Source organism: Sus scrofa, chromosome 13, assembly GCF_000003025.6.
Source record: "Sus scrofa isolate TJ Tabasco breed Duroc chromosome 13, Sscrofa11.1, whole genome shotgun sequence".
NCBI classification, from domain to species: Eukaryota; Metazoa; Chordata; class Mammalia; order Artiodactyla; family Suidae; genus Sus; species Sus scrofa.
Window position 1 is genome coordinate 38,457,156 of NC_010455.5, and position 23,964 is coordinate 38,481,119.

A 23,964-nucleotide genomic window follows, 5' to 3' on the forward strand; every position below is an offset into this window, starting at 1 on the left:
TATGTTAACGAAAGGAATGAAACATGAGTTACGTTTTTATATGTTCCCAAAAGCACTTTGACTAACTGTTAAAAGGCAGTAAGTTAGTCTTGCTAGAATTCATTTTGGAAAACTAGTTGTGGGTGATAATTTTAAGTTTTTAAAGTTTAGATTTTGACGCATACAGATTCTACTAAAAACTACAAATACAGCTGTTCACAAAGTTGGTGACAATCAGTTGTAAACTTTCTTACATTTCAACATTAAGATTAAAAAGCCTTTAATGCTAAAATGATTAAGTATTTCTGTCACCAAAATGTCAGTTGAAATGTTAGTGTGTCATTTATTAGTGCTTATTTTGCATGTTTTTTAGCTCATTGATTATCTGGGATTAATCCAGTCTATGATTGTTAATGCAAATAGTTCCCTTTGTGGGTCAGCGGAAACAAATCTGACTAGGATATATGAGGATGTGGGTTCTATCCTTGGCCTTGCTCAGTGGGTTAAGGATGCAGTGTTGCTGTGAGTGAGCTGTGATATAGGTCGCAGATGCAGCTCAGATCCTGTGTTGCTGTGGCGTAGGCCAGTAGCTACATCTCCCATTTGACCCTTAGCCAGGGAACTTCCATATGCCACAGGTGTGACCCTAAAAGGGAAAAAAAAAAAAAAATTAACCATTTAAGTGACTTTTTAGAGTTTTTTGCATTTTTTAAAAAAATGATAGGAGGTTCCCATTGTCGTGCAGCAGAAACAAATGCACCCAGGAACCATGAGGTTTCAGGTTCAATCCCTGGCCTCTCTCAGTGGGTTAAGGATCTGACGTTGCTGTGAGCTGTGGTGTAGGTTGCAGATGTAGCTTGGATCTGATTGTCATGGCTATGGTGTAGGCCAGCAGCTGTAGCTCCAATTAGACTCCTAACTGGGGAAACTCCATGTGCCGTGGGTGCAGCCGTAAAAAGCAAAAAAAGAAAAGAAAAATAGCATGTGTCTTTTCTTTTTTAATCTAAAAACCAATAAAGATATTTATATTTTGGAGTCAGAGGATTTGGGATGAAAGATTAGAAAGGAAAACATACACTAAATCCAGGGCTGGATAACCTAGAACTCTAGAGTATGATTAACTGTGCTTATTTTTACTATTTAAGTTTAGTTTCTCTGTATTTGGGTATGAGTGCACTAAGATAAAGGAGAAGTGCTGAGGGGACAAGAACGAACTGTGTAACAAAAAAAATCATCCTTAAGTACCTGAAAGTGATTAGTTTCATAAATCCCAGCCAGCCACAAACATTTATATTATTTGAATATTAAGTTAACCTCTTCTTGTTATTGAGAGGAGCAGAAATTTAGCTGCAAACACAATCATCAAAGCTAGTTTTGTTATAAAATAAGGTAATGCATATAAAATGCTTAGAAACATAGCTGACATAAATACCAAGTGTTTAATGAAGGTTTGCTCTAGTTACACTTTTAAAAAGCGCAGGTCCATTCTGATGCTGTTAAGAATCAATCCTCGGAGTTCCTGTTGTGGCTCAGTGGTTAACGAATCTGACTAGGAATCATGAAGTTGCAGGTTCGATCCCTGGCCTTGCTCAGTGGGTTAAGGATCTGGCATTGCCATGGTGTAGGTCGCAGACGAGGCTCGGATCCTGTGTTGCTGTGGCTCTGGTGTAGGCAGATGGCTACAGCTCCTATTAGACCCCTAGCCTGGGAACCTCCATATGCAGCAGGAGCGGCCCTAGAAAAGGCAAAAAAAAAAAAAAAAAAAGTCAATCCTCTCACCATCTTCCTTTCCTCTCTCCTCTTCTTGATTCTAAATTTTACCCCCTCTCCCTCAGTTAAACAGCCCTATTTTCTCATTCTTATGTTTTAACTGTGCAGCTTAGAATTCCTTTTTTGTGTTTCTAAGACATTTGCTTACCACTTCAGCCTTTTTGAGAATACCTCACTTCCATAAAAACTTGACTTTACCAAATGACTTTCCCTTCCTGGGAAGCCTCTTGGGTGAGGGGAGTATATTCCAGTGTACTTTCTAACTTGAGGTTGTCATTCCTCTAGATTCTTACTGCTACCAGAAACAAAATTCCTCTAATTTTTTCCTTTTGTGGTGGTAAAATATACATAACATAAAATTTACCATTTTAATCATTTTTAAGTATACTCTTCAGTGGCATTAAGTGCATTAACTGTTTTGCAACCATTGCCCTGTCCCCAGAATTCTTCTATCATTCCAAACTGAAACTATGTCAAGTAAACAGTAACTTCTCATTTTCTCTTCCCCTGAGCCCCTGGAAACCACCATTCTACTTTCAGTGTCTATAAATTTGGCTGTTCTAGTTATGTTTAAGTGGACTTACACAATATTTGTACTTTTTGTGTCTGATATATTTCACTTAATGTTTTCACGGTTTGTCCATGTTGTAACATGTATCAGAATTTCATGTGTTTTTAAGGCTGAAAATATTCCACTACGTGTATAGTACTACATTTTATTTATCCATTCATCCAGATATTGATGCCCATTTGAGTTGTTACTACTTTTTGGCTGTTGAGAATAATGATGTTATGAACCTTGGTATACAGATAATATATCAGTATTTGTAGTTCTTTTGGGAATATACTTGTAAGTGGAGTTGCTGGATCATATGGTATTTTTTTTTTTTTTACTTTAAAAAAATTACAGTTGATTTACAATGTTGTGCCAATTTCTGCTGTACAGAAAGTTATTTAGTCATATATATATATATATATGTATATATACACTATTTTTATATTCTTTTCCATCATGGTCTCTACCAGGAGATTGGATATAGTTCCCTGTGTTAAATAGTAAGACCCTATTTTTTATCTATTCTAAATGTAATAGTTTATATCTACTAACCCCAAACTTCAGTCTATCCCACTCCTCCCTTCCCCCTTGGCAGCCACAAGTCTATTCTCTATATCTGTGAGTCTTTGTGTTTTGTAAATAGGTTCATTGATATTATATGGTACTTGTCTTTCTCTCTCTGAACTTACTCAATGTAATAATCCCTGATTGCACCCATGTTGCTGCAGATGGCATTGTTTTGTTTGTTTTTATGGCTAAGTCGTATTTCATTGTATATATGTACCACGTCTTTTTTTTTTTTTGTCTTTTTTCTAGGGCCACACCTGAGGCATATGGAGCTTCCCAGGCTAGGGGTCTAATTGGAGCTGTAGCTGCCAGCCCATGCCAGAGCCACAGTAACACCAGATCCAAGCCACATATGCAACCTACGCCACAGCTCACAGCAGTGCCAGATCCTTAACCCACTGAGCAAGGCCAGGGATCGAACCTGCAACCTCATGGTTCCTAGTCGTATTTGTTAACCACTGAGCTACTACGGGCCTCCTGTACCACGTCTTTTTAATCCATTCATCTGTCAGTAGACATTGAGGTTGTTTCCATGTCATAGCTATTGGGAATAGTGCTGCTGTGAACACAGAGGTGCATTTATCTTTTTGAATGAGAGTATTGTCTGGATATATGCCCATAAGTGGGATTGCTAGATCATATAGAAACTCTATCCTCAGTTTTCGGAGGAACCTCCATACTGTTTTCTCTAGTGGTTATACCAGTTTAAATTCGCACCAACAGTGTTAGGAATTTTCCGTTTTCTCCATAATCTCCTCAGCATTTGTTATTTGTAGACTTATTAATAATGGCCATTCTGGGAGTTCCCGTCGTGGCGCAGTGGTTAACGAATCCGACTAGGAACCATGAGGTTGCGGGTTCGGTCCCTGCCCTTGCTCAGTGGGTTAACGATCCAGCATTGCCGTGAGCTGTGGTGTAGGTTGCAGACGCGGCTCGGATCTGGCGTTGCTGTGGCTCTGGCGTAGGCCGGTGGCTACAGCTCTGATTCAACCCCTAGCCTGGGAACCTCCATATGCCGCGGGAGCGGCCAAAGAAATAGCAACAACAACAACAACAACAAAAAGACAAAAAAAAAAGAAAAAATAATGGCCATTCTGACCACTGTGAGGTGGTACCTCACTGCAGTTTTGATTTGCATTTCTTTAATACTTAGTGATGTTGAGTATCTTTTCATATGCCTCCTGGCCATCCAATATGTATTCTTTTTTTGTTTGTTAGTTTCATTTTTAAAAGTTTTATTGAAGTATATTTGATTTACAATGTGCTAATTTCTGCTTTGCAACAAAGTGACTCAGTTATACTATACACACTTCTTTTGCAGATTCTTTTCCCTTATATATTATCACAGAATATTGAAAAAATATGGAGCACTTCACAGATTTACCTGTCGTCCTTGTGCAGGGGCCATGCTGATCTACTCTGTATTGTTTCAATTTTAGTATATGTGTTGCTGAAGCAAGCACCTGTTCTCTTCTTTGACAAAATGTCTCATTAGGTCTTCTGCTCATTTTTCATTTGGGTTGTTTGTATTGAGCTGCATGAGCTGTTTGTTTTAGAGATTAATCCCTTGTCGGTCACTTTGTTTGCAAATATTTTCTCCCATTCTGTGAGTTGTCTTTCCGCTTTGTTTATGGTCTCCTTTGCTGTGCAAAAGCCTGTAAGTTTGATTAGGTTTCATTTGTTTATTTTTGTTTTTATTTCTCTTGCCTTGAGAGACTGACTTAAAACTTTTGTACAATTTATGCGAGTGTTTTGCCTGTATTCTCTTCTTAGAGGTTTATGGTGTCATGTCTTATGGCTAAGTCTTTTTTTTTTTTTCTTTTTTTTTTTTCTTTTTTTATGGCCCTACCTGGAGCACATGCAAGTTCCCAGGCCAAGGAGCAAATTGGAGCAAGGCCAGAGATTGAACCCAAATCCTCACAGAGACTACATCGGGTCCTTAACCTGCTGAGCCACAACTGGAACTCTCCGTTTAAATCTTTAAGCCATTTTGAGTTTATTTTTTTTGTGCATGATGTGAGGTTGTGTTCTAATTTCATTGATTTATGTGCAGCTGTCAAATTTTCTTAGTACCACTTGATGAAGAGACTTTTTCCCATTTTATATTTTTGCCTCCTTTGTCAAAGATGAAATGACTGCAGGTGTGGGGTTTATTTCTTGTTTCTCCATTCTCCTATTGATCCATATATCTGTTTTTGTGCCAATACCATGCTGTTTTGATTACTGTAGCTTTGTAATATTGTCTGAAGCCAGGAAGTTATGCCCCTTGCTTTGTTTTTTTCCCTCAGGATTGCTGTGGTAATTCTGGGTCTTTTATGGTTTCATGTAAATTTTTGAATTGTTTTTTCTAGTTCTGTGAAAAATGTCATGAGTACTTTAATAAAGATCACATTAAATCTGTAGATTGCTGGACTTCCCATTGTGGCGCAGCAGAAACGAATCCGACTAGGAACCATAAAGTTACGGGTTCGATCCCTGGCCTCAGTGGGTTAAGGATGTGGTGTTGCTGTGAGCTGTGGTATAGGTGACATACACAGCTCATATCTGGCATTGGTATGGCTATGGTGTAGTCTGGCACCTGTAGCTCTGATTAGACACCTAGCCCGGGAACCTCCATATGCCACAGGTGTGGCCCTAAAAACCAAAAAAAAAAAAAAAAAAAAAATCTGTAGGGAAGTTCCCATTGTGGTTCAATGGTTAGCAAACCCAACAGCGTCCATAAGGACGTGGGTTTGATCGCTGACTTTGCTCAGTGGGTTAAGGATCCAGCATTGCCATGAGCTGTGGTGTATGTCGAAGATGTACCTTGCATCCCATGTTGCTGGGGCTGTGGTGTAGGGTGGTGGCTACAGCTCTGATTGGACCCCTAGCCTGGGAACTTCCACATGTCTTGGGTGCGGCCCTAAAAAGACAAAAGGAGAAAAAAAAAATCTGTAGATTGCTTTGGGTAGTGTGGCCATTTTAACTATTAATTCTTCCAACCACAGAAGAACCATAGCTTTCCATTTATGTGAGTCCTCTTTAATTTCCTTTACTAATGTTTTATAGTTCTCAGCTCATAAGCCTTTCACCTTCTTGGTTAGATTTTTTCCTAGATTTTTTTTGGGGGGGAGGGGTTTATTATTTATTAATTCATTTGTCTTTTTATGGCCATAACCATGGCATTTGGAAGTTCCCAGGCTAGGGTTCGAATTGGAGCTCCAGCTGCCAGCCTATGCCACAGCCACACAGTGTGGGTCCCAGCTACGTATGCACCCTACACCATAGCTCACAGCAACACTGGATCTTTAACCCACTGAATGGGGCCAGAGATTGAATCTGAGTCCTCATGGATGCTAGTCAGGTTTGTTACTGCTGAGCCATGACGGGAACTCAGGTGTGATTTTAAGGATAGTATTTTTTTATATTCCTTTTCTGATATTTCATTGTTAGTGGGTATGATCCCTCTATATCTACTTTGATAAGCGTTTTTCATGAATGGATGTTGAATTCTGTCAAATGCTTTTTCTGCATCTATTGAGATGATACGGTTTTGCCTTTTTATTAATGTGGTGTTGTACATTGATTTGCGTATGTTGAACCATCTTTGTGAGCTCTGGATGAATTCCACTTGGTCGTGGTGTATGATCTTTTTTATGTGTTGTTGGGTATGGTTTGCTAAAATTGTGTTGAAAACATTTTTTTAATGGCTGCACCTGCAGCACATGGAAGTTCCCAGCTCAGGGATAGAATCTGAGCAGCAGCTGTGACCTATGACACAGGTACAGCAACACCAGATCCCTTAATCTGTTGTACCAGACCAGGAATAGAACCTGACTTCCTCAGCAACCCTAGCAGCTGCAGTCGGATTCTATACAACAGGAATTCCAGTTGAGAATTTTTTCATTTATACTCATCAAAGACATTTGCCAATAGATTTTTTTGTTTTGTTTTGGTTGTGTTTTTGGTTTTGATATTAGGGTGGTGTTGACTTCCTAGAGTGTCTTTGGGAGTGTTCTCTTCAGTCTTTTGGAAGAGTTTGACAAGGATAGGTATAGGTTCTTTGTATGTTTGGTTAGAATTCACCTGTGAAGCCACCTGGTCCTGGACTTTTGTTTGTAGGGAGGTTTTTTTAATTACATGTTTAATTTCACTTCTAGTGATTGGTCTGTTCAAACAATTTTTTTTTTTTTCCCCACACCTGCAGCATCTAGAACTTCGCAGTCCAGGGCTCAAACCCACACTACAGCAGTACTCCAAGCCACAGCAGTGACAACACCAGATCCTTAACCCACTGTACCACAGGAGAACTGTGTCTTTCTTCTTCTTTTTTTTTTTTTTTTTTTTTTTTTTTGTCTTTTTGCTATTTCTTTGGGCCGCTCCCATGGCATATGGAGGTTCCCAGGCTAGGGGTCGAATTGGAGCTGTAGCCACTGGCCTACACCAGAGTCACAGCAACGCGGAATCCGAGCCGCGTCTGCAACCTACACCACAGCTCACGGCAACGCCGGATCGTTAACCCACTGAGCAGGGGCAGGGACCGAACCCGCAACCTCATGGTTCCTAGTCGGATTCGTTAACCACTGCGCCATGACGGGAACTCCTGCATTCAGATTCTTAACACAGTGTGCTACAGTGAGAACTTAAAAGGAATTTTTTAGAAGAGATGTAAAGTCTAATGTAGAGGATAACTACAAGTAGCTTATAAAGATGTTGTGCCACAGTGGGGACTTAAGGTTATATCTTTTTCCCACTATGGCACAACAGGATAGGCAGCATCTCTGTAGAACCAGAATGTAGTTTTGATCCCCAGCCTGGCATAATAGGTTAAAGGATCTGAAATTGCTACAGCTGCAACATAGGTCACCACTGCACTCTGATTCAATCCCTGATGGGAACTTCATATGCTGTTGGTGTGGCCATTAAAAAGAAAAAAGATTCAACCTTGAGTGATGGGCTTTTCCAAAGAAGAAAACAAATAAGAGGTACTAATAACAGGAATCTGAGAACAAAAATGTTGAGACCAGTAAAAAAAAAAAATTAAGCTAAATAAGATTTTTGAAAGGCTAATTTGAACATACATCTTAAAAAAGCATTCAAATTTCAAGAACAAGAGCAGACTTATTCAGGCATTTAAGCATATGAAGAAGGCAAGGAACAAATTTCAAGTTAACCTTAGACTTCTTCTCTGTAGATAATAGAACAGTATTTATAAAGGTTTAAGAGATAAAGATGGACTAAAAAAATGTAATGCCTAAACAACATGTTCACATATAAAGGGAGCATAAATACATACTCTGATAAGTTAGCGCAACAAAAATTATTATACTGCTAATTTTGTTTTTGTTTTTCTTAGAATTCAAGGAATTATTCTGGACCCAATGTATTTTTCTTAATAAAATGTCATAGATTGTCTTAGGGCTGTAGCAGCAGAAACAAAGAAGGATATCCGAGAGACATTATGGTTCAATAGAGAAAGCCTTTGGCTCTATTATGTCCCCCTGGCTCTTGGTCCAGAAGCAGTGTCTAATAATTCCTTTCACAGTAAATGAAACTATATTAGGATAGGAATTTGAAAATTTTATAATCGTTTTGAAGAAAGAACTTCCTGTTTTTCATTAGAAAATTTCCTTTCTTTACAGTTAGTTATCTTATATTTTTCTGCTAGAATATGTTACAAATATGATTCTGAAAATCAGAATATCTACTTAACCCTTGAATACTTGATTTTTTTGTTTAAAATTATTGCTTCTCTTAGGGATAAATACTGTACCATATTAAATATATATAAATTCTTTGGAAAGATTTGTAAGTATATAAAGAGATTAAACTTTAGGTGATATTGATGATTGTTGTTTAGGAAGCAGTACTGATGGAGCACCCTCTCAGTGTTATAAGACAAGAACACCAGAAAAAATGGATTGAAGAATTGAACAAGCAAGTAGAAGATGATCATCAAAAAAAAGCAGAGGAAAAAATATCTTCAAAGGTAATTTATGAAGTTTTATGGATATAAAAGGGAAAAATTAATTTCAGTCTTTAGCCATAAACGTAAAAGTATTTTGAAACTGTTTGATAAGACTATTGACATATTTTTCCACATTTGCTCTTGTGAACCTTGCACAATACATTTAAAATAAGTATGCTTTTTACATGGCTTCTTGTAACTGACTTTTTAGAAATTTCCCAATTCTTTGAATTTTTCGTATTCTCCAAGCTTAGTTATCTAAATGTCTATGGAATCAATACAGGTTATAGTTTTTTTAATTTTTATGATGCTTGTTCTGCTGAATGGTGACTTTTAGAAATCATGTTTGTCATTTGGGATTTTAAATGTTAAGAACAGTTGGAAACATTCTTTTTAAATTAAAAAAAATTTTTATTAGAATTGATTTACAATGTTCTGTCAATTTCTGCTGTATAGTAAAGTGACCCAGTTACTTATATATATACACACATTCTTTTTCTCACATTATCCTCTATAATGTTCCGTCACACGTGACTAGATATAGTTCCCTGTGGTATACAACAGGATCTCATTGCTTGTATGCTCCATATGCTATAGTTTGCATCTACTGACCCCAAACTCCAAGTCCATCCCACTCCTTCCCCCTCCCCCTGGGCAATCACAAGATGGTTATCTGTGTCCATGAGTTTGTTTCTTTTCTGTGATAGGTTCATTTGTGCCATATATTAGATTCCAGATATAAGTACAGTCATATGTACTTGTCTTTCTCTTTCTGACTTACCTCACTTACAATGAGAGTCTCTAGTTCCACGCATGTTACTGAAAATGGCATTATTTTGTTCTTTTTTATGGCTAAGTAGTATTCCATTGTGTATATATACCACATCTTCTTAATCCATTCATCTGTCAATGGATATTTAGGTTGTTTCCATGTCATAGCTATTGTGAATAGTGTTGCAGTGATCACAGGAGTGCATGTATCTTTTTCAATGAAAGTTAGGTCCAGATATATGCCCAGGGGTGGGATTGCTGGATCCTATGGAAGTTCTACATTTCGTTTTCTGGGGTACTGCCATACTGTTTTCCATAGTGTTTTTACCAACTTACATTCCAACCAACAGTGTAGGAGGATTCCTTTTTCTCCACACCCTCTCCAGCATTTATTATTTGTAGACTTACTAATGATGGCCATTCTGACCAGTGTGAGGTGGTACCTCATTGTAGTTTTGATTTGCATTTCTCTAATAATTAGTGACGTTGAACATTTTTTCATGTGCCTGTTGGCCATCTGTATGGCTTTGGAGAAATGTCTATTCAGGTCTTCTGCCCATTTTTCAATTGGCTGTTTGTTCTTCTGCTGTTGAGTTGTATGTGTTGTTTGTATATTTTGGAGATTAAGCCCTTGTCATTTGCATTGTCATTTGAAACTATTTTCTCCCATTCCATAGGTTATCTTTTTTTTTTTTTTTCTGGTTTCCTTTGCTATGCAAAAGCTTGTAAGTTTGATTAGATCCCATTGGTTTATTTTTGTTTTTATTTCTGTTGCCTTGGGGGACTGACCTAAGAAAACATTTGTTCAGATGATATCAGAACATGTTTTGCCTATGTTCTCTTCTAAGATTTTTATGGTGTCTTGTCTTATGTTTAAATCTTTAAGCTATTTCAAGTTTATTTTTGTGCATGGTGTGAGGGTGTGTTCTAGTTTCATTGATTTACAGGCGGCTGTCCAGCACCACTTGTTGAAGAGACTGTATTTTTCCCATTTTGTATTCTTGCCTCCTTTGTCGAAGATTGATTGACCATAGGTGTCTGGATTTATGTCTCTATTCTGTCCCTTTGGTCTGTATGTCTCTTTTTGTCCCAGTACCACACTGTCTTGTTTATTGTAGCTCTGTAATCTTGTCTGAAGTCTGGGAGAGTTATGCCTCCTGCTTGGTTTTTGTTCCTCAGGATTGCTTTGCCAATTCTGGGTCTTTTATGCTTCCATATAAATTTTTGGATTGTTTGTTCTAGTTCTGTGAAAAAAGTCATGGGTATTTGATCAGGATCACATTGAAACTGTAGATTGCTTTGGGTAGTATGGCCTTTTTTTTTTTTTTTTTTCCCACTGTACAGCAAGGGGGTCAGGTTATCCTTACATGTATACATTACAATTACATTTTTTCTCCCATGTATGGCCATTTTAACATCATTAATTCTTCCAGTCCAGGAGCATGGAGTATCTTTCCATTTCTTTGAATCCTTTTTAATTTCCTAGATTAATGTTCTATAGTTCTCAGCATGTAAGTCTTTTAACTCCTTCATCAGGTTTATTCCAGGGTATTTAATTTTTGGGGTGTGATTTTAAAAGATAATGTATTTTTATATTCCTTTACTAATACTTCATTGTCAGTATACAGAAGTGGAACCAATTCCTGAAAACTAATCTTGTATCCTACTACTTTGCTGAATTCATTGATCAGTTTGAGTAGTTTTTGTCTGGAGTCCTTAGGGTTTTCTCTATGTGGTATAATGTTATCTGCATAGTGTGTCAATTTTAGGTCTTCCAGTTTGGATCCCTTTTGTTTGTTTTGTTCATTTGATTGCTGTGGCGAGGACTTCCAATACTATGTTGAATAAAAGTGTTGAGTGTTGGCATCCTTGTCTTGCTCCACATTTGAGTGGGAAGGCTTTCGGCTTTGCTCTGTTGAGTATTCTTCTGGCTGTGGATTTGTCATAAATGGCTTTTATTATGTTAAGGTATATTCCCTCTATACCCATTTTTTTTGTTTTATTTCTGTTTGTTTTTGTGGGGGATTTTTTTGCTTTTTTTTAGGGCTGCACTGCAGCATATGGAGATTCCCAGGCTAGGGATCCAATCAGAGGGACAGCTACCAGCCCACACCACAGTCACAGCAACCAGGATCTGAGCCATGTCAGCAACCTACACCACAGCTCACAGCAATGTGAGATTCTTAACCCACTGAGCAAGGCCAGGGATTGAACTGGCAACCTCATGGTTCCTAGTCGGATTCATTTCCACTCTGCCACGACGGGAACTCCCTATACCCATTTTGCTAAGAGTTTTTATCAAGAATGGATGTTGAATTTTGTTAGATGCTTTTTTGCATGTATCAAGATGATCATGTGGTTTTCAACTTTTCTTTTGTTAATGTGGTTTACGATGTTGATTGACTTGTATATGTTGAACCATCCTTGTGAACTTAGGATGAATCTCACTTGGTTGCGGTGTATGATCTTTTTTTTAATGTTCTTCCTTAAAATTATTTATTTATTTTCTAAGTATATTTATTTTTTATTTTTAATTGTATGATCTTTTTTATATGTGGTCGGATTTGGTTGGCTAAAATTTTGTTGAGAATTTTTGTGTCTATATTCATCAAAGATATTGGCCTATAATTTTCTTTTTTGGTAGTATCATTGTCTGATTTTGGTATTAGGGTGATGGCGGCTTCATAGAATTTTTTGGGAGTGTTCCTCCTTTTTCAACCCTTTGTAAAAGTTCAAGAAGGATGGGTATAAGTTCTTTGTATGTTTGGTAGAATTTGCCTGTGAAGCCGTCTGGTCCTGGACTTTTGTTTGTAGGAGTGTTTTTATTACATATTCAATTTCATTTCTAGTGATCAGTCTGTTCAGTTGATCTGTTTCTTCTCGATTTAATTTTGGCAGGCTGTATGTCTCTAGAAAGTTGTCCATTTCTTCTAAGTAGTCAAATTTGTTGGCATGTAATTGTTAATAGTATTCTCTATACAGTGGTTTATTGTATTTCTGCAGTATCAATTGAGATTTCTCCTTCTTCATTTCTTACTTTGGGTTCTTTCTCATCTTCTTGGTGAGTCTAGCCAGAAGTTTGTCAATTTCATTTACCCTTTCAGAGAACCAGCTTTGTTTTATTGATTTTTTTCCTATTGTTTTTTGAATCTCTATTTTATTTATTTCCTCTCTGATCTTTATGCTTTCCTGTCTTCTGCTGACTTTCGGTTTCGTTTGTTCTTTTTCTAATTCTTCTAGATGGTGGGTTAAGTTGTCGATTTGAGATTTTTCTTCTCTTTTGAGGAAGGCCTGTATTGCTGTGAACTTCCCTCTAAGCACTGCTTTTGCAGCATCTCATAGATTTTGAATGGTTATGTTTTCATTATCATTTGTCTCAAGTTATTTTTTAATTTCCCTTTTTCCTCATTGACCCATTGGTTTTTAGTAGTATGTTGGTTAGTCTTCATGTAGTCATTTTTTCTCATTTCTTTTCCTATGGTTGATTTCTAGTGGAAAAATTCTTAGCAGTTCTTCTTTGTTGTGATTAGGGTGAAGAACATGACAGATGGGCAATGCATTCTGATTCATTAAAAAGCTATCCTGATTCTCAGTCTCAACTCTCCTCTCGATCAACACACAAACAACCAGAGTACTTCTGTGTCTCTCCGGACACTCAGGAGTTGGCTGATATCAGCAGTCTGTATACACCTACAACTGGAAGCCAGGTTGAACCTTCAGAGGAGGAGCATATAGCAAAACCTGTCAGAGATGTGGTTGTGGCATACAGTCAAAAAACGAAGTAAGTTCAGAGGATAGAGCTTCCTTGCCTGCTCATTTATGTCTTTCAGAAGTGCTTTATGTTAATATCTATTTCTTTCCTAAACAACAACAACAAAGCTCTTTTCTTCAGTATTTGTTGGTGTTTAAGGAAGTCTCTGTACTTCATTAGGATTGTTGTTACATTTATGTCTTAAGAGGTTTCGTTTTTTTTTTTTTTTTTTTCTTTAAAGTAGAAATGACTAGTAGGTATATGTCAAACAAAAATGATTTAGTACCTTGTTAAACCACCTTTTGGGGGTTTTAAATAGTTTATGTATCTTGCCCAGCTTTCTCCGTTCTATGACTGCTCTTTTGGACCCAGCTCAGATTGAGGAACGAGACAGGCGGCGACAAAAACAGTTAGAACATCAGGTATTGCATTGTACAATGTTCTTTGCCTTGATAATTAGTAGTCATGGCCTAGATACCTATGTAAATGGAAATTAAAATTACACCGTAAACTTATAGCACAGGCTCTGTGCAGTCCTGTGATAAATTAAATCCCTACTCTCCAGCTGGCATTATATTAAAATTATATTCATGTTGAGAAGCAGACAGTTTCATATAGTACAGCCATTTGTCTTTCAAGAGAGAGGTATTTAATATATATAGATTGTGTATCTGAAACAAGAATTTTTTTTTTTTTGTCTTTTTGCTATTTCTTTGGGCCGCTCCTGCGGCATATGGAGGTTCCCAGGCTAGGGGTCGAATCGGAGCTGTAGCTGCCAGCCTACACCGGAGCCACACAGCAACGCGGGATCCGAGCCGCGTCTGCAACCTACACCACAGCTCACGGCAACGCCGGATTGTTAACCCACTGAGCAAGGGCAGGGACCGAACCCGCAACCTCATGGTTCCTAGTCGGATTCGTTAACCATTGCGCCACGACAGGAACTCCTGAAACAAGAATGTTTAATATTGGATATTTTGTTCTCCAGTTCTCCTGAATTCTGTACAGAATGAGAATTGTTTCTTTGAAAGGGGAGTAAATATAGGGGATTGAAGTAGAATTAAGACTAAATAATCTAGCAGATGAAAGGAAAGGAAACTAAGATAAAAATTCTCTCCTAATTTTGGTTTAATGCTGAAGGACTTAAATGTCTAATTATTTCTTCAAAATCTCTAGGATGTGAAGAATTTGGCTTAGTTAATATTGTTACTGTCAATCAGTTAAGTGAATAGATGTTTATAGAGCATCTTCTCTTTTTACCAGACACTATACTAAGAACTGAGATCCTTTCTTCAGTTGTTTTTTTCTTCATATGAACAACCTTCATGGGATTAAAGAAAAGGCATGTAGAACTTGACAGGTGGAAGATGGGAAAAATACATTGGAAATTTGATATTTTAATTTAGCTAATTTATGTAACTCTGTATATGTTGATAAACATTCTTCAAACACCAAACAAATGCTTCATGGATTTTTTTGTGTGTATGTATAACAATAATTTATGTGATTATTTATGACTAGAAAGCCATCATTGCTCAGGTAGAAGAGAAGCGCAGGAAGAAGCAGCTTGAAGAAGAGCAAAGAAAGAAGGAAGAACAAGAAGAGGAGCGTCGCTTAGCACGGGAACGAGAAGAGATGCAAAAACAGTATGAAGAAGATATACTTAAGCAAAAACAAAAGGAAGTAGGTATTTATATTGTAACTTTCATAAAAAGTGGCTGTGTTTTTAAAGGAAAAATAGCCAGAATATTTGCGTATATTTTGAAATTGTGAAGCTGTATATGGAAACATTAAAGTTTTGTAAAAGGAGGATATGAAAGTTGGGGAGAAGCTAGAGAAGGTTTTGTTTTTTCAAATGATTGGTTCACAGATGCTGTATTGCTTGGGTTTTTTTTCTCTCTGCTAAGGAAGAGGTCAGAATGAGTTATTACAGCATGAAACAAAAGCTATCCACGTGCTTGACTTTGAAATGTTTTCTTTTTTTGTCTTTTTGTCTTTTGTTGTTGTTGTTGTTGTTGTTGTTGCTATTTCTTGGGCCGCTCCCGTGGCATATGGAGGTTCCCAGGCTAGGGGTCGAGTCGGAGCTGTAGCCACCGGCCTACGCCAGAGCCACAGCAACTCGGGATCCGAGCCGCGTCTGCAACCTACACCACAGCTCACGGCAATGCCGGATCTTTAACGCACTGAGCAAGGGCAGGGACCGAACCCGCAACCTCATGGTTCCTAGTCGGATTCGTTAACCACTGCGCCACGACGGGAACTCCTGAAATGTTTTCTAAGCAACGATTATTATATTAATAAATTTCTAGATATGTTAAGAGAAATGATTGATCTTTCTGTCTGTATCCACTTGTGAACAAGAGTATTGACTTGCAGAATAATTGGCTGAGATTGATGGTATAGTTTGTTGCTATGTTAAGGGATTCCTCTGTGCTAAATAAGGGCCTATCCAAAAGAGTATGTACTTGGTTGGTTAGGAGAACCCCTGTATTAAGTGGTACAGACTGCATAAATGTGGTGGTGTCAAGTGCCCTGTTTGAGTGAATCTGACAAAGAACAAATTGTGCAGTGACATCTGATTGCCAGACATTCATGAGGTGTGTAGGGTAGACCATACAGAAGTTCTTCTGGAGCTGGGAGGTGGGAGGCTGAAAGCTTGCCTTTTCTTATCTTTTGCCACTTGCCAACTTTGCTTCAAAATTAGCTGATGAAGGTACGCATCATTTAGGTTCTGATTTCATTATGTTGAATAGGCTGAGCCAACTACACCTATGAAATAGCATACATGGAAAAATCATAATATCATTTGCTTGAATTGCAAAAAAATGGCCATAAATCTTAAGTTTTTACCTCTTAACTTTTTTTTTTTTTATCATGATAGAATTCTGGTGGAATTGACCATTGGTTTTAGGAGCTTTGAAAACTTTATTAGTATAAACTTGAATAGGTAAAAGAGTTCTTTATTTTTGGTCCAGTATACCTGTAGTAAAGATAGTAAAATGTAAACTCAAAAAGGGAAGGAACTTTATTCTGTTGGCTGCTCTACTCCCAGTAGCTTGCATAGTGCCTGGCATGTTTGGAACTTAGAAAGTATCTACTGAGGGGAGTTCCCTGGTGGCCTGATGGTTAAGGATCCAGCATTGTCACTGTTGTGACTGGGTCACTGCTGTGGCACAGATTTGATCCCTGGCCTGGGAACTTTTGCATGCCGTAGGTGTGGCAAAAAAAAAAAAAAAAAAAAAAAAGAAAAAAGAAAGAAAGAAAATAGTTACTGAGAGAAAGAATAGTCAAGTCTGTTCCTGTTTGATAATTGTATTTAAAAACTTTTCCACTTCAATATTGATAGGAAATCATGACTCTTAAGACAAATGAGCTGTTCCAGACGATGCAGAGAGCGCAAGAGCTGGCACAGAGACTGAAACAAGAACAGAGAATCCGAGAATTGGCTCAAAAGGGACATGACACTTCCAGATTGATTAAAAATCTTGGTGGTACGCACTTAACCAAAATTTTATTTGTAATATTTTTTGAAGATCTTAAATGATTTCCTTTTTTTACCTTTAGACACTTAAGTAAATATGGGTTAAGGGATTTCAGACTTTGAACTAATTTGACTTTGTAATGCTTATTTGAGAAATCGCCTTAAGAACTAAATATTATACATTTCTTTAATATCTTTCTTTTCACATACGTTTTCTTGTATTTTCCTCACAGTAGGTAAAATGTATACTTTTGTACTTATTTTTTTTACAAAGGAATCTATTATGTTATCTCCCTAAATTCAGTAAGGTGTAAGAATACTGGTAACTTTTTATAAGAAACTTTAGGCTAACCCTTTTTTTTTGGGGGGGGGGGCATGCCCATGGCATGTGGAAGTTCCCAAGCCAGGTATCAAACCCATGCCACATCTGCAACCCAGGCTACTGCAATGACAATGCTGGATCGTTAACCTGCTATGCCACAAAGGGAAGTCTTTAGCCTTTCTGAATTAAAAAAAAAAATTTTTTTTTTATTAAAGTGTAGGCCTTTTAAAATTTTTATTGCAGTGTTTACACTGCCTAATTGAAAAAAGTCTTCTGTGTATTCAGTTGTTGCTATGTCATTTTTTCAGACAATTTACTTCTCTTGCCAGTTGATACAGTACAAGTGGAATATAATGTATCTACTAACAACATTCCAAATTCAAGACATTGCTTGGATGAATTCAGTGGTAAAATGAATACATATATCAACTCTATAGCCTTTCCCAAGAAGGATACTGGTGTGCAAACAGGTATTGGTTTAGAAATTGTGTTTTGGCTTAAAATTACTTAAAATTTGAGTCACAGTTAGAATTAAGTTCAGTTAATTTAAAGCTTTAAAATTTAAAAGAATTTTGAGGTTTTCAGTAAGAGTTAGACGTATCTCTTGGTTTTTAATTTCTCTATAGCAGCTTTATTAAGATGTAATTTACATGGCATAAAAATAAACATTTTAAAGGGTACAGTACAGTTTATTGGTTTTTTTAAAGCCTACAATTTGGTTTTTATATTCAGAGTTGAGCAGCCATCACCACAATGAATTTTAGAACATATTTTTCACTCCAGAAAGAAACCTGTACTTATTAGCAGTAATTATCCATTTCCTCCCTCCTCTCTATTCCTGGGCAACCACCAGTCTACTTTCTGTGTTTCTTGATTTGTCTATCCCAGGCACTTCATATAATTGGAATCATATCATACGTGATTTTTTCTGTCTGGGTTTTTTCACTTAGCATAATGTTGTAAGGTTTACCTGTATTTTAGCATGTAACAGTAAGTACTTCATCCCTTCTTATCGCAGAATAATATTCCATTTTATGGACGTACCACCGCATTTTGTTTATTCTTGCATTAGTTGAGGACATTTGGGTTACTTCCACTTTGGGGGTATTACACATATGCTGCTATGAACATTCATGTACAAATTTTTGTGTAGATATAAACTTTCAGGTGTCTTGGGGGAGAAGAGTAGCATTGCTGAGACATATAGTAATGGTATGTTTATAATTTTGAGGAACCACTAAACTGTTTTCTAAAGCAGCAGTACCATTTTCATTCCCACCAGCAATGTATGAAAATTCCAATGTCGTTACATCCTTGTCCATACTTAGTATTCTGGTAGTTATAAAGTGCTCTCTCCTTGTGACGGCTGATGTTGAGCATCTTTTCATGTGCTTGTTTCAGATTTTTACTTAAGTAATTAGATAATATCCATGTTGGGTATCATTATTGTAGGTCTCTGTTTTTATTTACTATGAATCCTTTCAGCTCTTCTTCTTTCTATCCAGGAAATAGTTTTTATTTGTTTAAAATAACTTCTAACAGGAGTTCCCATCGTGGTGCAGCAGAAACAAATCTGACTAGGAACCATGAGGTTGTGGGTTCAATCCCTGGCCTTGCTCAGTGGGTTAAGGATCTAGCATTGCCGTGAGCTGTGGTGTAGGTCACAGACTCAGCTCGGATCTCACATTGCTGTGGCTGTGGCATTGGCCAGGGGCTACAGCTCCTATTCGACCCCCAGCCAGGGAACCTCCATATGCCTTGGGTATGGCCCCCAAAGACAAAATAAGTAAATAAATAAACAAAATAAAATACCTTGTAATCTCTTTATCTTTTCATTTCTTTTGTAAAGTTGAGATATAATTAACACATAATATTAGTTTCAAGTATACAACATAATGTTTGATACCTGTATATATTGCAAAATAATTACAAGTCTAGTTAACATTCATTACCGTACTGAGTAAAAAAATTTTTTCCCTTATGCCGATAACTGTGACGATTTATTCTTAACAGCTTTCAATTATACAATAGAGTACTGAAGAAAACATGCCGTACATTACATACCAAGACTTATTTATTTTATAACTAGAAGTTCGATCTTCTTCAGCCATTTGCCCATTTCCCAACCACCAATCTCTTTTCTGTATCTATGAGCTTTTTTTTTTTCCCACACTCTACACATACCTGAGGATGATACGGTATTCGTCTTTCTTTCTTATTTTATTTAGCATGATGTCCTTCAGGTTAGTTCATTTTGTCAGAAATGGCAAAATTTCATTCTTTTTTATGGTTAATATTTCATTGTGTGTATGTATATGAATAAAGGAAATGTACCATTTATATATAGATAGATACATTTATACATTTTCTTCATGTCAGAAGACACTTAGGTTGCTTCCATTTCTTGGCTGCTGTAAATAGTAGTGTAATGAAAAAAGGAATGCATATATCTTTTTGAGTTAGTGTTTTCATTTCCTTCAGATAAATAACCAGAAGTAGAATTGCTAGGTCATATGGTTCTACTTTTTATTTTTAAGGACCTTCCAGTACTATTTTCCGTAATGACTACATCAGTTTACATTCTCACCACCAGTGCACAAGGGTTCCCTTTTCTCTACTTCCTCACCAACACTTGTTATTTCTTGTCTTTTTTTTTTTTTTTTTTGTCTTTTTGTCTTTTTTGTTGTTGTTGTTGTTGTTGTTGCTATTTCTTTGCTCCCGCGGCATATGGAGATTCCCAGGCTAGGGGTCGAATCGGAGCTGTAGCCACCGGCCTACGCCAGAGCCACAGCAACGCGGGATCCGAGCCACGTCTGCAACCTACACCACAGCTCACGGCAATGCCGGATCGTTAACCCACTGAGCAAGGGCAGGGACCGAACCCGTAACCTCATGGTTCCTAGTCGGATTCATTAACCACTGCGCCACGACGGGAACTCCTCTTGTCTTTTTGATAATAGCCATTCTGACAGGTTTGAGGTAATATTTCATTGTGGTTTTGATTTGCTTTTTCATGATGATTAGGGAAGTTGAGCATCTTCACACATTCCTGTTGGCCCTCTGTACGTCTTTTTGGAAAAATGTCTATTCAGATCTTCTGACCATTTTTTAATTGGATTTTTTTTTTTGCTATTGCGTTGTATGAGTTGTTAATACATGGTACGTAATTTGCAAATATTTTCTTCCATTCAGCCTTTTCATTTTTTAAAAATACTTTACAGTGCTATCTTAGCTTCAGGTTTACAACAAAGTGAATCAACTGTACATGCACATTCTCTTTTCCCATACGCATTATTACAGAACATTGCGCCGTGTAGTAGGTCCTTGTTAGTCATCTATGCTATATGTAGCAGTGTGCCTGTCAACCTTTTCATTTTGTTGATGTTTCTTTTGCTGCCCAGGAGCCTTTTGGTTTGAATATAGTCTCATTTGTTTATTTGTGCTTTTGCTGCCTTTGCTTTTTTGTGTCAAATCAAAAAAATCATCACCAAAACCAATGTCAAGGAGCTTATTGCCTATGTTTTCCTCCAGAAGTTTTGTGGTTTCTGCGCTTACATTTAAAGTCTTTGAACTGTTTTTAATTCATTTAAGATAGTGATCCAGGAGTTCCCGTGTTGGTTCAGTGGTTAACATATCCAGCTAAGAACCACAAAGCTGTGGGTTTGATTCCTGACCTTGCTCAGTGGGTTAAGGATTCCACGTTGCTGTGGCTGTGGTGTAGGCCAATGGCTATAGCTCCAATTGGACCCCTAGCCTGGGAACCTCCATATGCCACAGGTGTGGCCCTAAAAAGCCACACACACACACACACAAAAGATAGTGATCCAGTCTAACTCCTTTGCATGTGGCTGTCCATTTTTCCCAATACCGTTTATTGAAGAAACTCTCCTTTCTCCATTGTATATTCTTGGCTATTTTGTTGTAAAGTAATTGACCTTATATGCACAGGTTTATTTCTGGGTTCTCTATTTTGTTTTCACTGATCTGTGTGTCAGTTTTCATGATTACTATAGCTTTGTAATACAGTTTGAAATCAGGGGGCATGATTGCCTCTAGCTTTCTCAGGGTTGCTTTATCTTTTCAGGGTCTTTTGTGGTTCCATACAGATTTTAGGATTGTTTGTTCTGTTTCTGTGAAAAATATCACTGGAATTTGATAGGAATTATATTGAATCTGTAGATTGCTTTGGGTTGCCTGGTCATTTTAGCAATATTCTTCTAGCCCATGACCATGGAATATCTTGCTATTGTGTAATCTTCAGTTTTCATTATTAATTTCTTATGGTTTTCAGTGTACAGATCTCCTTGGTTTATTCCTAGGTATTCTTTTTTATGTAATACATTATAAATGGAATTGATACACTTGTAAATGGGATTATTTTCTTAATTTCTCTTTCTGACAGTTCATTATTAGTGTATAGAAATGCAACAGAATTTTGTATATTGATTTTGTATCCTTCAGCTTTACTGAATTCATTTTTTTTTTTTTTTTTTTTTTTTTTTTTTTTTGGTCTTTTTGCCTTTTTTTAGGGCCGCTCCTGCGGCATTTGGAGGCTCCCAGGCAAGGGGTCGAATCGGAGCCGGAGCCGCTGGCCTACGCCAGAGCCACAGCAACGTGGGATCCGAAACTTGTCTGCGACCTATACCACAGCTCACAGCAATGTCGGATCCTTAACCCACTGAGCAAGGCCAGGGGCCGGGATCGAACCCTCAACGTCATGGTTCCTACTTGGATTCGTTAACCACTGTGCCATGATGGGAACTCCCGAATTCATTTATTCTAATGTTTGTTTGTTTTGGTGGAGGCTTTAGGGTTTTCTCTATGTAATTTGTCATTTACAAATAATGACACTTTTCCTTTTCACATTTGGATGTCTCTTCTTTTTCTTCCATAATTTTATTTATTTATTTAGTCTTTTGTCTTTTTGAGGGCCACACCCATGGCATATTGAGGTTCCCAGGCTAGGGGTCTAATCAGAGCTACAGCCGCTGGCCTACACCACAGCCACAGCAACGCCACATCTGAGCGTCTGCGACTTATACCACAGCTCATGGCAACATTGGATCCTTGACCCGCTATGCTGAGACCAGCTCAGCAGGTGAGGGCTTAAGAAGGGGTGCTGTGAAACTTCAGAAAAAGTTAACATAAAACAAGGCACAGAGACATTTATTTTAATTAAAGGTGGGAACCGGGGTACTCAAGGTCTCAGGGACCAAGAGCACAGCCTCAAGAAACCACACTACTTTTATTGAGCTCTTTAGGATTACATCAAGTGAGGAGGGGGTTGTATGTGCAGGATATAGTTCTTTTATTATTTTAAAAGTCACATAGCTGGTAGCTGGTTAAGCTTTTATTCTGATCTTTAGGCATTTAACTATTACTAGCATTGAGGAAGCCTGGCATTAGCTGTCTATGCATAGAATCTAGAGAATCATCATTGTGCTTCAGGCATGCCTATCTGTGGCAACCCAGTGTGCTTAGGTTTGCATGTCATTCTCCTTGCTGATGCATATTCAGCTAATGACTGCTCATAAAGCCCCTGGGGCCATGAGATTCCCCTTTCTCTTATTTTAACAGGACATATCATGCTGTGCAAATGGCGTGCCAGTCTGCACAGGTCCAGCATGCCTAGACCATTGCATTATGTCCTCATTCAGCTGACCACATGAATAATTTATGCCTTTTGGTCTTTGTTCTTAAGCTTAAGTTATTTACCAGCACTGCGACTGTTTTTCAAGCAGGAATATGAGGTAAAGGTAAAGTAGGACAAGATGGAGTTTTCAGCATAGAAAATAGAAGCAGAGAGGCTAAGAAAAGATTGTAGAAACACGTCTCCCAGCACTGCTGAGCGAGGCCAGGGATCAAACCCACAACCTCATGGTTCCTAGTTGGATTCGTTTCTGCTGCGCCATGATGGGAGCTCCTCTTCCATAATTGTTTTGGCTAGGACTTCCATACTGTGTTGAACAAAAATGGTGAAAGTGGGTATCCTTGTCCTGTACCTGGTCTTAGAAAAAGTTCTCAGCTTTTCGCCATTGATTGTGATGTTAACTGTGGGTTTGACATATATGGCCTTTCTTATCTTAAAGTACATTCCCTTTATATCCATTTCGTTGAGGGTTATTTGGTTTTTTGTTTTTTTTTTTTGGTTTTTTCTTTTATGACTGCCCTGTGGCATATGGAATTCCAGGCCAGAGATCAGATACGAGTTGCAGTTGTGACCCACACCACAGCTGTGGCAATGCCGGATCCTTTAACCCACTCTGTTGGGCCAGGGCCCAAACCTGCATCCTAACACTAGAGAGATGCTGTCGATCCCATTGTGCCACAGCAGGAACTCCTTGTTGAGAGTTTTTATCATAAACTTATTTGAGTTTTATCAAATGCCTTTTCTGCATTTATTGAGATGATTATGTGATCTTTATCCTTCACCTTGTTAATGTGTCATACTTCCTTCATTGATTTGCTAGTGGTGAACTACCCTTGTATCTCTTGAATAAATCCTGCTTGATTGTGTTGTCTCCTTTTACTGTATTGTCGAATTCAGTTTGGTGATTTTTTTTTTTTAAATCTTTTGTCAGAGATATTGTCCTATAATTTTCTTTTCTTGTGGTGTATCTTTTTCTGGTTTTGGTATCAGGGCCTCATATATGAGTTTGGAAGAATTCCCTCATCTTTTATTTTGTGGAAGAGTTTGAAAGAATTGTTATTAATTCTTCTCTGAATATTTGGTAGAAGTAACTGTGAAACTTACTGGTCCCAGACTAGACTTTTTTTTTTCTTACTTTTTTTTTTTTTTGCCACACTGGAGGCATGTGGA

At 37.7% G+C, this 23,964-nt stretch overlaps 1 protein-coding gene across 13 annotated transcripts in view; it reads left to right on the plus strand.

Annotated features, from left to right (window-relative positions):
- CCDC66 (coiled-coil domain containing 66) overlaps nt 1-23,964 on the plus strand; it is a 54,544-nt gene that overhangs the window by 18,487 nt on the left and 12,093 nt on the right. For 8 of the 13 annotated variants that reach the window (XR_002337593.1, XM_021068981.1, XM_021068983.1 and 5 more), the window contains 6 exons: nt 8,712-8,840; nt 13,121-13,371; nt 13,679-13,763; nt 14,863-15,024; nt 16,688-16,832; nt 17,453-17,614. Coding sequence is in view for 12 of the 13 variants with exons in the window: in XM_021068981.1 (XP_020924640.1) it covers nt 8,712-8,840; nt 13,121-13,371; nt 13,679-13,763; nt 14,863-15,024; nt 16,688-16,832; nt 17,453-17,614 (934 nt within the window). In the remaining variant the exon portion in view is untranslated. The remainder of the gene's footprint in view (nt 1-8,711; nt 8,841-13,120; nt 13,372-13,678; nt 13,764-14,862; nt 15,025-16,687; nt 16,833-17,452; nt 17,615-23,964) is intronic. The other 5 variants (XM_021068982.1, XM_021068984.1, XM_013981801.2 and 2 more) reach the window with 2 other exon arrangements.